The sequence below is a fragment of the Labeo rohita genome, chromosome 9 (genome assembly GCF_022985175.1).
Source record: "Labeo rohita strain BAU-BD-2019 chromosome 9, IGBB_LRoh.1.0, whole genome shotgun sequence".
NCBI classification, from domain to species: Eukaryota; Metazoa; Chordata; class Actinopteri; order Cypriniformes; family Cyprinidae; genus Labeo; species Labeo rohita.
Genome location: NC_066877.1, coordinates 14,978,553 through 14,992,157, shown reverse-complemented (window position 1 = coordinate 14,992,157; position 13,605 = coordinate 14,978,553). Strand labels below are relative to the sequence as shown.

Below are 13,605 nucleotides of genomic sequence, written 5' to 3'. Positions count from 1 at the left end.
TAGTTTACCCAAAAATTAAAAATTATGGTTTGGAACAACTTGAGGATAAGTACATTTTTATTTTATTATTTTTTTTACTTTATTTTATTATTTTACTATATATATTTTTTTTTTTGGATGAAGTTTTAATACTTTTAATACTTCTATTCAGCAAGGAGACATTAAATTGTTCAAAAGAGACAGTAAAGGCAATTACAATTATATTATTATAAAATAATTACATTTCAAATAAATACTGTTCTTTTTATTTTATTTTATTTTATTTATTTTATTTTTTTAATTTATAAATGTAAGGGATAGTTTATCCAAAAATAAAAATTCTGGTTTGGAACAACTTGAGGCTCAGTAAACTTTATTTGATTTAATAATTTAATTTTATTTAATTTTATTATTATTATTTTTTTTGGATGAACTATCCTTTTAATACTTCTATTCAGCAAGGAGACATTCAATTGTTCAAAAGAGACAGTAACGACAATTACAATATTACAAAATAATTACATTTCAAATAAATACTGTAGAAAAAAAATCTTTTTATCAAAACATAAAACCAAATTAGCATATTAGAATGATTTCTGATAGATCATGTGACACAAGACTGGTATAGATCACTTTTTAAAATATATTAAAATGTATAACATTATTATTATTAATTTCAATAATAATTAACTATAATTCAATATAATAATTAAAAATCAATAATTAACAACAACAATAATATTTTTATTATATTTTTAAATGTTTTTTGTTTTTATTCCATTTATAAATGCTTTGTTTGAAGACCAGCTGAATTTTAAGTGGAACAAAACAACCCAAAAGACAGGAGCTTTAGGTGAGCTCAGTGTCATTTTTTATTAAACAGTTAGGAAACAATCAACTACACACTGAAAGACCTAAATCTCCTGAATGCGGCGGATGGAGCCCACAGTAGGATGCATAGCACTCCAGTCAGTGAAGTGGCGGTACTCGCCTCTCTCCAACAAATACTGACGTCCCCTATAGTTAGGATGCTCATAGAAGACCCAGGCCCCATCCAGAACGTTACAGGACTGTATCTCACGGTGACGGAAGCGGTCATAGAGAGAGGGCCAGTCCTCACTGCACTCCATAATCTGACCCTGGAAGTCAGGCCGCTCATACAGACGAATACGGAAAGTGCCAGTATGCTACAAAAGAGAGAGTGGATAGTCAAATACTATTACGGTGCATTTCTTGTAGGCCATTTGTGTAAACCTCCTCCAAAATCAAAATAAACTTTCAGTAGGGAACAGTACAGTGTCATTCAGCATTTGGGCCAATAATCCTATTCCTGAATGTCGGTGACTGTTTTTGCTGAAAAGGAGGATTGGGCACAATAACCCAGCTATGGTTTCTTCAAACATGGATGACTTACATTTCGCACCATGCGGCAGGACCTTACAGAGTCATTGTAGCCCATCCAGTGCTGGTAATCAGGATACTCTCCTCTGGATAGGATGTACTGGCAGCCCATGAAGTTTGGACGTTCATACAAAACCCAGGCCCCACTTTCAACTCGGATGGAGTTACAGCGGCTGAAGTGGGACGACAGCTCTGGGCAGTCCATGCTGCACTCAAAGCAACGTCCCTGAAAGTTTTTGTCCTCATAAAAGAAAATCTGTATGGGGGAAGATGTAGAAAGATAGTTAAGCCAAGGAAAAGATCACAGAGGCAGTTTATGCAAGGAAAATGTGTCTTACTTTTCCCCTTCTGTCCATGTTTAGAGCTAATTTCATTCCTCGTTTTGATGTATGCTGTGTATTGAAAGCCAATGAGCGAGATTTATATGTTTCACATTGAGTTGCTCTGCCAGGCAAATCATTGTTATATGAATGGCCGCAGCAACAGCTGATACTGCGATTGTCTCTAGATTGTTCCTGCAGATTAATGCGGCGGCCATTGTATGGAACCCTGACCTTTTGATTGTGCAATGGCTGAGTCCAGAAAATATTTATTGGGCTAATTAAATTGTTTTCCAGATGCTGGTACTGGCATAGTTGGAGCAGCATTGGCGTCTAGCCACATGCTCATATTGTATGAGGTGTAACACATCCCGAATGAACTGATGCATTTGCATTTGTACGCTCCTCCCCAAACTCTTGCTCTACTGTTAGACTGCAGGTTAACTTAACAATTAAACAATAACACAGAAACCGTAAATAAGCTGTATGTTATATTTATGTTCTTGTAATAATACAATAAAATGTTTTACTGTAAAAAAAAATATGGGAACGCTCTGCCATGTATTAATGAAAAGGTCAAATGAAGCTGTGGTAAGACTTTTTTTATTCAGCTTAACACAACACACTGAGGCAATCAAGCTGCCGTGAAAACCAGGGTTATTGTAGTCAGAAGTATAAATAGCATAAACTAAAAGTAAAATGCATCTCCTTCGCATAGAGTTGATCAGGTTGTTTATTGTGGCCTGTGGAATGTTGGTTCATTCCTCTTCAATGGCTGTGCGAAGTTGCTGGATATTGGCAGGAACTGGAACATGCTGTCGTATATGCTTATCCGGAGCATCACAAACATGCTCAATGGGTGACATGTCTGGTGAATATGCTGGCCATGCTAGAACTAGGATGTTTTTAGCTTCCAGGAATTGTGTACAGATCCTTGCAACATGGGGTCCATTACCTCCCCATTATTCATCCACTACTATCACCTCAAGTTGCAGCATGATAATGCACTGTGGATTATCATGCTGCAACAAGAGGTGATGGCCGTGGATGAATGGCACAACAATGGGCCTCAGGATCTTGTCACGGTATCTCTGTGCATTCAAAATGCCATCAATAAAATGCACCTTTGTTTGTTGTCAATAACATATGCCATACCATAACCCCACCGCCACCATGGGCCACTCGATTCACAACGCTGACATCAGCAAACCACTTACCCACACGATGCCATACACACTGTCTGCCATCTGCCCTGTACAGTGAAAACCGTGATTCATCCGTGAAGAGAACACCTCTCCAAAGTGCCAGACGCCATCGAATTTGAGCATTTGCCCACTCAAGACGGTTACGACGACGAACTGCAGTCAGATCAAGATCCCGATGAGGACGAAGAGCATGCAGATAAGCTTTCCTGAGACGGTTTCTTACAGCTGTGCAGAAATTCTTTGGTTATGCAAACCGATTGTCACATTTTAGAGTGGCTTTTTATTGTGGCCAGCCTAAGGCACACCTATGCAATAATCATGCTGTCTAATCAGCATCTTGATATGCCACACCTGTGAGGTGGATGGATTATCTCGGCAAAGGAGAAGTGCTCACTAACACAGATTTAGACAAATTTGTAAACAATATTTGACAGAAATAGGCCTTTTGGGTACATAGAAAAAGTCTTAGATCTTTGAGTTCAGCTCATGAAAAATGGGGTCAAAAACAATTTGTTTTTGGGTCAAACAACAAATTTCTAATTTTGGTTAGTGTATACACACACACACACACACACACAAACTACTCGACAATAAATACTCAAAAAATAAATATTCATAAGATATATTTAAAATATATATATATATATATTTTTTTTTTATAAAATATCAGTTAAAAGCTAGAATATTATCCCAGTGATACTAAAATAACACTGTACCAAACCTACATACACAGAATTTTAAAACAAGGCATCGGCTATTTACTGTACACTAAGTTTGATAATGGGTTACATTGTAAATAGTTATAGATACTTTTTCATTGTTGTACTGTTGCAGAAGTACAAATAACAGCAAATACCATATTTCCATAAAATATATGTTATGTAAATAAAAAGAATTACAACCCAAAATCAGAAAAAGCTGGGACAGTATGGAAAACGCAAATAAAAAAAAAGAAAGTAGTGATTTCTAAATTTACTTTGACTTGTATTTCATTGCAGACAATACAACAGCGCATTATTTAATGTGTTCCTCATGATTTTTTATTTTTTTTCTCAAAATAAACACGTATGCCAATTTTGGTTCTTGCAACACATTTCAAAAAAAGTTGGAACAGTAAAGCATTTACCACTTTGTAATGTTGCCATTCCTTTTCACAACACTTAAAAGACGTTTAGGGACTGAAGACACCAAGTGATGAAGTGTTTCAGGTGTAATTTTGTCCCATTCTTCCTGCAAACAAGTCTTAAGGTGGGCAACAGTACGGGGTCTTCGTTGTCGCATTTTGCGCTTCAAAATGCGCCACACATTCTCTATTGGAGACAGGTCGGGGCTGCAGGCAGGTCAGTCAAGTACCTGTATCCTCTTCCTCCGCAGCCAGGACTTTGTAATGTGTGCAGAATGTGGTTTTGCATTGTCTTGTTGAAATATGCATGGGCGTCCCTGGAAAAGATGTCTTCTTGAAGGCAGCATATTGTGCTTTTCAGCATTAATGGTGCCATCACAGAAGTGCAAGTTACCTTTGCCAAGGGCACTGACACAACCCCATACCATGACAGACCCTGGCTTTTGGACTTGTTGCTGGTAACAGTCTGGATGATCCTTTTCTTCTTTGATCCGGAGCACACGGCGTCCATTTCTCGCAAAAAATGCCTGAAATACTGATTCATCTGACCACAGTACACGTTTTCACTATGTGATGGTCCATCCCAGATGCCTCCGAGCCCAGAGAAGTCGACGGCGCTTCTGGACACTGTTAACAGGGCTTCCTTTTGGCACAGTACAGTTTTAACTGGCATTTGTGGATGTAACTACGTATTGTGGTACTTGACAAAGGTTTGCCAAAGTAGTCCTGAGCCCATGTGGTTATATCGCTTACAGATGAATGACGAATCTTGATGCAGTGCCGCCTGAGGGATCGGAGATCACGGTTGCGCCCTTGTCCTTTATGCACTGAAATTGCTCCAGATTCTTTGAATCTTTTGGTTATGTTATGCACTGTTGAAGGTGAAATATCCAAATGTCTTCCTATCTTTCTTTGATGAACATTGTTTTTAAACATTTCAATAATTTTCTCACGTATTTGTTGGCAAACTGGCGATCCTCGGCCCATCTTTGCTCCTAAAGGGCTAGACCTTTCTTGGATGCTGCTTTTGTACCAAATCATAATTACAATCACCTGTTGACATGACCTGTTTGAAATCACATCATTATTTAATCAATTTACCAGATTACTAGCCCTAAATTGCTCCTGTCCCAACCTTTTTTGGAATGTGTTGCAGGTCAGAATGACAGGAAAGGACGTATATTTACAAATGATATGAAGCTGACCAGACAAAACATGACATATTTTGTGTTCATATTGTCTGCAATGAAATACAAGTCAAAGTAAATTTAGAAATCACTACTTTCTTTTTTTATTTGCGTTTTCCATACTGTCCCAACTTTTTCTGATTTGGGGTTGTAAATTATATGCTATTATAAGGCAATATGCAATTATAGAAATTAATATATGATTATACAGTAAAATATCTGATCACAGTCTGTGGAAATACTGAAAATAGCCTTTTGACATCAGTGTAAATACAAAGTTATCTAGAATGTTGTATATAATGCATAATTTAAACGATTACCTCATATAATCTTCTATTTATGTAATAACTGATTTTGATTTGCTTTGTAAGTTGTTTAGGAATTGGACTTTTGTTGTTTGTCTGATATATGTCTGAGTCAGACAACGTCTCGGTTACGTCTGTAACTCTCGTTCCCTTCAGTCGTACTCTACGACGTTATGTCATAACGGACGTATTTGGGGTCCTACTTGGGAGCCCAAATACATCAGTTATGACGTGACGTTTCTTAGACATTTCTTTGACTTCCATAAACAGCACAGAGTGAATGCATCAGAATGTTATGACTGGCCCAGAATCCAATTCTGTACTTGTATGTGCTCTTACCAGTTATCTTGTTCTGTGTTCACACAGAGCACATTACTGGTAATTTACTGGTAATTCTACAACTTCTCACATCGGTAAATTGCCAAAATGAATTCACCGATATTTTTGAAAAGGTCTTTTCACACGTATGATCTCTTAACTGTAATTTACTGGTAATTAACCAGTAAAGACTGTATGTGTGAAAGGATTATTGATTCTGTTACTTTCCTGTTCAGTATTGTAAAGCTGCTTTGAAACAATCTTTATTGTATAAACTTGATTTGACTTTACAAAGCAGTCATTTGTATAACTATAAATGATAAACTAGCTTGTAAAATTTTTTTTTAATGTAACTAAAATATGTTAGGAGCACTTCAGCTTTCTGCTGTTTTATGGCAACCAGTCAAAAATAGACATGACCCATATAAATAAATGCCTCTTCAAATATTTTTATTTTTCAGTGTTTTTCAGTTTGTTTTTTTAATTTAACAGTCTGTGGCGATATGACGAATAGAGCCCACAGTGGGATGCATGGCCCCCCCATTCAGTGTGGCGCCTGTAGTCTCCCTTCTCAAGGAGGTACTGGCGGCCACGGTAGTTTGCATGCTCGAAGAACACGCAGGGACCTTCCTGGACCTTGCAGGAATTGATCTCTCTGCAGAGGAAACGTTCCTGAATGGACGGGGTGCTTTCTGTAACTTCCCATGTTTGGCCATCGAAATTGGGCCTCTCAAAGAGCTTCACCTTGAGATGTCCAGTAACCTGGAGGAGATACAAATGATGTTTCTATGTACACACTTAACCATACTGCTAAATTATAGACACAGACATACTGAGAGCAATTCAAAATGATCACGTGTGGTGCCACTGGACTTACATGCCTGAGTAGACGGCAAGAACGGACACAATCATTGAAGCCAATCCAATGGTGATAATCTGGATACTCCCCTGGGACCAGGATATACTGATAGCCCATGTAGTTTGGCCGCTCATACAGGACCCAAAAGCCCCCCCTTCACCTTTGCAGAATTGCAGCGGCTAAAAAGAATGAAGGTCACTTGTGTCTCCCTTACACTCATAGGATCTTCCCTGGAAGTTCCTGTCTTCGTAGAACACAATCTGTCAGATGAAACACAACACTGACAGTTTACATTGTGCTAAAGAATCATGACACAGGCAGTCAGGGAGAAAGAGGCACTTACGCTCTCAGTCGTCATTGTCAGATGTGAAATGTTGGATAGCAAACCCTGCTGTAGTCTCTTTATACAAGTCCTGAACAAAGGCACAGGTTGTAAAAAATTTAATCAGCAATTCAAAAACATATCTAAGCTCAGTGTATTGTTCTAAAGCACTGAATCATAGATTTGTTCAACAATTAAATTGTGAGTACCAAGCATCCCAACCTCAGCCAGTGAACCCCAACCTCAGGCTTGTACAACATGCCACTACACACTGATTAAACTAGTGTTTGTCTACTTAGCCAGCTCAGGCTGATTTGTCTTACTACAGAAATATGCATTCAAATGTTTGCCGACAGCACCCTCACACTATCAGCTCTAGCAAAATCACTGTTATGACTGGCAACCATGGCATCCATCAAAGAGGGTTTAGAGGCCAAGCACTGGTGTTGAGACATCGACTGTGTCTCCTAGGGGCCATTCACACAGAACACTTTGAATTCATTTAAAAATGTGAGATGCAGGGCAGTCGAATGCAAGCTCTGCAGAAACACGTTTTTAAAGTTTAATTTCTTATTACTGTCACATGCAAGACTCAAGTGCAAAAGTTAAACATGTCCGACTAGTGCATGTTTACATATGGAAATAGAAATCAGCAGACTGCAAAAAGATGTATAAACAGAACTCTTATTATACAGATACTAGAACTGTGTGATAAAAAAGTTTTTCACAGTTTTGGGTAGTGTCTGAAATCATCCAACCCGATTTCACAGCAATTCATATTTTACGAGGTGTCTAATTCGTACAACCTCACTGGTGTGAATTTGTATGATTTGTAAAAAATGTTTTGCAAGGTGGCAGATTCGTGGGAATTTGTATGAATGACCACCCCTAACCCTGCTCCTCACAGAAATTGTACAAAATCAAACGAGTGAGGTCGTACAAACTAGACAACTTGTAAAATATGTATGGATTGATCATGAGATAGTGTTGAAACATCCCTTTTATTAATGTCTGCTAATAACTTTTGAATCGAATAGATAAAAAAAATAATATATATTTTTTTTAAATCTTGAAATTATTTACATTAAATCCAAGGTTTTTGCATTCATATTTTACGAGGTGTCTAATTCGTTTAATGTTAAAGATAGATCATTGTAAGGCCATTGTGGAAAAAAATTGTAATCTTCTGATACACAAAATAATTTTTCATGTAATGTGACAGCATAGAAATAAAGCTATATCCTTGGCATTATGCCCTGAGAGTACCTAAGATGTTTATGGCAGTATCTAAATTAATTAACTGATTATTTATTAATTAATTACATTCATGATGCTTTAGATTCCTTTAGTTATTTCTAATGCAATAATACCCATGTTTCCAATGTTGGACACGCTGTACATTGTTGCAATTTGGAATTTAATCAATAATATACTTTTTTGAACCTGTAATAAGTTTATCCACTTTACTGTGATTTAGTCTACTAAAATTAAATATTCTTCTTTATTCAGTGCCACAATGCCATGACAATGTTTTATCAATTTGGTAACAGCACCGCCTATTGGTCAAAAGTAATTGTACTATAAATAATTTTCCTTGTCATTTAAACCACTTTTTTGTAATTATTTGAGTGCAACACATTGTCATTTAAACCCATTGCGCTCCCTTGAATTTTACCAATAACCCATTTCATTTGGCTTAGGTACAGGTACAGCTGAAAAGTTTTCTGCACACATTAGGGACAGAGTTTGACAGAACATTCATGTAATGTCTAAGCAGCCATCAAATAAAGCAGAAATTTCAAATAATTCTACTTGAAAGTGCAGGAAGGGAAAAGGGGGACTTAAAAAAGGACAAATATGGGGTGTATTATGTCAAAACATTTACATTTTTGCTTTGCATTTTGCATTGTTACTTCTGGTGACCTCTCTTGGTACAATTGTTGAACTTGACTATAGTTATGTGAAGAGAAAACTCAAATCATTTAAAGCACACTGTACGTGCAGATCTCTTTATGCAAAAAATTACATAATGTATAATTTTAGTTCATTTGACATGAATGTGACATTTATTTAGATTTACTTGAATAAAAATACAGAGGAAATACGACTCTTCATGAACCTGGAAAAGTGGAAAATGTTACTTTAAGGATTTCTTCAGACTTGGTAACTCCTGGCCAACGTAATTTCTCTTGCTTTCTCACTCTCATTTGCCTTCTCTCTCTCACTCTCTCTTTCTGTTTGTCTTTCATTCTATTTGTTTCATGTAGGCTGTGATTGCACAATTTAAATTAACAGAAATGACACAGACCTGCTTGATCATCAGGTTCCAGGGCATTTGAATGACAAAAACCATTATCAGCTTATAAAGTATAAAAGGCAGCAGTCAGACAGACAGCAACTGGACAGAATCCCACGAAGACTAGCAAACATGGGCAAGGTATGTATTGAGTGGCCTTAATCCAGTGGAGAAGAGGTGCCAAAAAAGCTAAATCTTCTATAAGTTTGTTAAATGCAGTGTTTTTGAATTTTGAATAAATATGTTTTAGGTTATGCTATTCAACATTTACTACATAAACAAGCTCTAATACACATTACGAGCCAGTTAATTAACTGTTAAAGATTACTGTTTACAGACAGACAACTTATATTGCAATATTCTCTTTTTTTGCTTGGTAGATCATCTTCTACGAAGACAGGAACTTCCAGGGTCGCTCCTATGAGTGCAGCAGTGACTGCTCTGATATGTCTACCTACCTCAGCCGCTGCCATTCATGCAGAGTGGAGAGCGGCTGCTTTGTGGTCTATGACCGTCCTAACTACATGGGAAACCAGTTCTTTATGAGAAGGGGCGAGTATGCTGATTGCATGCGCATGGGAATGAGTGATGGCATCAGGTCCTGTCGCATGGTTCCTCAGGTAACAAAAAAATGTAACAGTAATGATAATAGTATTATAAAAGCATTGACTCAGACTGAAAATATACATTTCTTTTCAACTTACAGTACAGAGGACCCTACAGAATGAGGATCTACGAGAGGGAGAACTTCGGAGGTCAGATGTACGAGCTGACAGATGACTGCGATTCCTTCATGGACCACTATCGCATGACTGACTGCCAGTCTTGCCACGTGATGGACGGCCACTGGCTCATGTACGAGCAGCCCCACTACAGAGGAAGGATGATATACTTCAGACCTGGAGAGTACAGGAGCTTCAGGGATATGGGCTACAGCAACGTCAGATTCAGCTCTGTTAGAAGAATCATGGACTTGTGTTAAATTCACAGTCTGAAAACATAAATGATTATGTAAGCATAAACAATAAATTTCTCACCATGCATTTAATCTCTTTTCTTGGCCTGTTTTCACCACTTTAAGCTCTACAATTAGTGTCAAAAATATGCAAACCAATGGAAAAGAAACATTTGTAGCATCAGTTCAGTTTATAACATCAATGTCCAAATGAAGAAGCAGGTCATAGTCTGCTGTGAATAGACTCAATCAATCATTATACACACTAAAACATAATTCTAAAAATGTATATATTAATAATTCTAGTTAGGTGTCATGCAGACAGCTGAATCGTTATATCGTGACATTATATTGATTGTGTTGTATTACCAAAATGCTCATGCCCAAGTTGTTGAGGTCCTTTCCCGGTCCAGATTCTCTCCCTCCTCTTTTCCAAATAAAGGCAAAAAGCCCCCAAATATAACATAAGAATAGACATGGGGGAACAAGGCATTGATTATTTTAATGTCTGCATGCATGTAAAACAATACTTGTGTACAACAATGTAAAGATACTGTGAAATACTATTCTGAATAATCAACCTGTCCTACACACATAAATTAAAAAACTAGATCTGTTTATTAAGACAATGATGGAGATCAACTCTTAAAAAGTATGGAAGCCCTTTACTGAATAAAAAATAACAAAAGGTAACTGGGAAAAAAAAAGGTAACTGTGAAAAAAGTCTGAATTGTGAGTTTATATCTCGCAATTCTGACTTCATTTTTCAGAACTGTGAGTTTATATCTTACAATTCTGAGGAAAAATATAGAGATATATACAGATATAAACAGAATATACAGATATAAACTTGCAATTCCAAAAACACAGTTTTTCCCCTCAAAATTGGACTTTATAACTTTCAGTTGCAAGTTTATCTCACAATTCTGAGAAAAAAAGTCAGAATTGCAAGAAATAAACTCACAACTGCAAGAAAAAAGAAGTGTTAGATACAAATTCGCAAAAAATGAGAAAAGAAAATTCTCGCAATTCTGACTTTATCTCTCGCTACTGAGTTTATATCATGCAATTCTGAGAAAAATGTCAAAATTGGGACTTAATATCTTGCAATTCTGATGCAATTGCGAGTTTATATCTCACAATTCTGAGAAAAAGGTCTGAATTGCAAACTGGATCATGCAATTCTGTGAAAAAAGTCAGAATTGTCAGATGTAAACTCGCAATTGCGAGGAAAAAAAGTCAGAATTGTGAGAAAAAAAGTTTTTATTTTTATTTTTTATTCAGCAGCAGAAATGGTCTTCCATAAAAATCTATACCACATGAAAATAGATAGTTTTGATCCTGTCATGTTATCAAAGGGTTTTATAAATTTCACTGTATATATTACACAAAACAAACAAAATTATTAAGATTACAGTAAACTTGAACTTATGAATCTCCATGGTGTCTGGTTCATAACTGAATCTTTCTGTTTTTAGTTTAATTTCCCAGTCTCATATTTTAACAATCACCAATAAGCTAAAATAACCCAGTTTGGCAGTAGTAGAACTTTAGACCTCTTAAGGCAGGACTGATATGCTTGACAATGTTCATCTTTTATTATTGAAATATTTCATTAATCTTTTATTACTGAGATATATATGTTTCTATTTCATGTTTCAAATGTACAGTGAATGACACATCAGTAGTTGTCCTCCTCCACCTGGCCTACAACCAAGAAAAGACACAACTGGTACAGGGAGTTAACAGTTCTGGTAACTACTTGTAGACTAGTTTAGAAAAAAATAGAATTGCTGAGTGAGATGTTCAAACAATGGGCTATAGATTTTTAGCATTTAAGTTGAGTATAAAAGCAACACAGTAACACTGGCACTATAGAAACAAATGCAAAATCATGGGAAAGGTAGGAGATAACTATGTTGAAGAAGACAAATGTGGTTTTAAATGGCATTAGCATTTAGACCAAGTCACATGGAAATAAGATCTACATTGATTTTACAATATCAGCTGTGTTAATGGAGGAACATTAGGACAATGTACTTATCAAATGGATTAACAAGCAAAGTAAAGAACAAAGAGTAGCATATCCATTGTAAGCATGTCTTTTTGTCACTATGCTTTTCAGATCATATTCTATGAGGACAGAAACTTCCATGGTCAAAACTATGAGACCAGTGGTGACTGCCCTGAGGTGACCTCATACCTCAGCCGCTGCTGCTCGTGTAGAGTGGAAAGCGGCTGCTTTATGGTCTATGAGCGCTCTAACTTCATGGGTCACCAAATGCTGGTAAGAAGAGGAGAGTATCCTGATAACCAGCGGATCATGGATGCAAGCATCAGCGACTGCATTCGATCTTGCAGAATGATCCCAATGGTAATTCTTTAAAAAAAAAGTGTTTTTGTTAAGTAAATTGATGTAATAAAATTACTAAATAATTACATTTTTCCTTGCAGCATAAAGGGACATTTAGAATGAGAATCTTTGAAAGGGAGAACTTTGTTGGACAAAAGTATGAGTTGATGGATGACTGTGAGTCGGTTCAGGAACGTTTTCACATGCCCGACTGCCAGTCCTGCAATGTCACACATGGCCACTGGCTTCTGTATGAACAGCCCAATTTTGAAGGCAGAATGATATACATCAGGCCAGGGGAGTACAGCAGCTTTAATAACATGGGTCTAGGCTCAGTGAAAATTTGTTCCATCAGACGCATCATGGAGTCCTGTTGAAATAAATGATACCTGCTACAAGGAAAGAGTTCCATAAGTTTCCCAACAAGAAATGTTGTGACACTAAATCTCAACTGTGCCTAGGATCTACAGTATAACGTCAAAAACCACTTACTACTACATGTTATATTTTTGAACAAAATGTATGACAAACCAGCTTTGGTTTGTGGAAGCTGTACTGCCACATGTTGGTTAACATGCATCTGATTTATTACAGTAATATCTAATTTTGTTGATCATCTAATGTGATGATAAGGTTCATTAAATCATTGCTTTCGCGAAATATACACATGGATACAGATTTCTCTGTGAGGAGATTGTAAAGTAAAATATGAAAATAAATAAATCGATCAAAGGTCTCACAAGTACCAAGTTTTCTTTACAGCAAAGGAAAACCAGTCTTGTCTTACATCTAAATCCTCTGACATTTTTCTTTACAAATCCTCATTTTGTACTTCTAATTCATGACCAGTGTTTTGTTTTGATCTTTCCTCTGTGCTTCCATTTTCGTCACTCTTTAACAGAGCTTACACTACGTCTACATCCTACGTTATATGCTGGAACACCACTCTCTCATGAATGCATATACGATAGTTAGTGGAAAC

At 36.7% G+C, this 13,605-nt stretch overlaps 4 protein-coding genes across 4 annotated transcripts; 2 read left to right on the top strand and 2 right to left on the bottom strand.

Annotated features, from left to right (window-relative positions):
- Nucleotides 1–819: 819 nt before the first annotated feature.
- On the bottom strand, nucleotides 820–1,847 carry crygs3 (crystallin, gamma S3). The gene is made up of 3 exons (XM_051119544.1): nucleotides 1,719–1,847; nucleotides 1,394–1,636; nucleotides 820–1,166 (listed from the first exon to the last, which is right to left on the bottom strand). The coding sequence occupies exons 1-3, from the start codon at nucleotides 1,752–1,754 to the stop codon at nucleotides 894–896; spliced, it is 552 nt and encodes a 183-aa protein (XP_050975501.1). The 5' UTR covers nucleotides 1,755–1,847; the 3' UTR covers nucleotides 820–893.
- A 4,426-nt stretch (nucleotides 1,848–6,273) lies between these two features.
- Nucleotides 6,274–7,260, bottom strand: crygs4 (crystallin, gamma S4). Its single transcript, XM_051119638.1, is given in 7 exon segments — nucleotides 6,274–6,377; nucleotides 6,379–6,600; nucleotides 6,716–6,850; nucleotides 6,852–6,882; nucleotides 6,884–6,957; nucleotides 7,041–7,110; nucleotides 7,242–7,260. Coding segments are annotated over 6 exon segments (531 nt in total). The 5' UTR covers nucleotides 7,056–7,110; nucleotides 7,242–7,260; the 3' UTR covers nucleotides 6,274–6,323.
- Nucleotides 7,261–9,421: 2,161 nt separating this feature from the next.
- crygm3 (crystallin, gamma M3) lies at nucleotides 9,422–10,363 on the top strand. Its single transcript, XM_051119502.1, has 3 exons — nucleotides 9,422–9,456; nucleotides 9,696–9,935; nucleotides 10,022–10,363. Exons 1-3 carry the CDS (start codon nucleotides 9,448–9,450, stop codon nucleotides 10,295–10,297), a joined length of 525 nt encoding a protein of 174 aa, XP_050975459.1. The 5' UTR covers nucleotides 9,422–9,447; the 3' UTR covers nucleotides 10,298–10,363.
- A 1,800-nt stretch (nucleotides 10,364–12,163) lies between these two features.
- Nucleotides 12,164–13,303, top strand: crygm5 (crystallin, gamma M5). The gene is made up of 3 exons (XM_051119493.1): nucleotides 12,164–12,173; nucleotides 12,396–12,644; nucleotides 12,725–13,303. Exons 1-3 carry the CDS (start codon nucleotides 12,165–12,167, stop codon nucleotides 12,998–13,000), a joined length of 534 nt encoding a protein of 177 aa, XP_050975450.1. The 5' UTR covers nucleotide 12,164; the 3' UTR covers nucleotides 13,001–13,303.
- Nucleotides 13,304–13,605: the final 302 nt, after the last annotated feature.

What these genes read in the sequence shown, in the direction of transcription:
- crygm5 (XM_051119493.1), top strand. An exon ending in CTTGCAGAATGATCCCAATG is followed by an intron (nt 12,645 to 12,724) that starts GTAATTCTTTAA and finishes TTTTCCTTGCAG; the next exon opens with CATAAAGGGACATTTAGAAT.
- crygs3 (XM_051119544.1), bottom strand. Translation starts at nt 1,754, where the DNA reads ATGAAATTAGCTCTAAACATGGACAGAAGGGGAAAA. An exon ending in ACATGGACAGAAGGGGAAAA is followed by an intron (nt 1,637 to 1,718) that starts GTAAGACACATT and finishes TCCCCCATACAG; the next exon opens with ATTTTCTTTTATGAGGACAA. An exon ending in CCTGCCGCATGGTGCGAAAT is followed by an intron (nt 1,167 to 1,393) that starts GTAAGTCATCCA and finishes TCTCTTTTGTAG; the next exon opens with CATACTGGCACTTTCCGTAT.
- crygm3 (XM_051119502.1), top strand. An exon ending in CCTGTCGCATGGTTCCTCAG is followed by an intron (nt 9,936 to 10,021) that starts GTAACAAAAAAA and finishes TTCAACTTACAG; the next exon opens with TACAGAGGACCCTACAGAAT.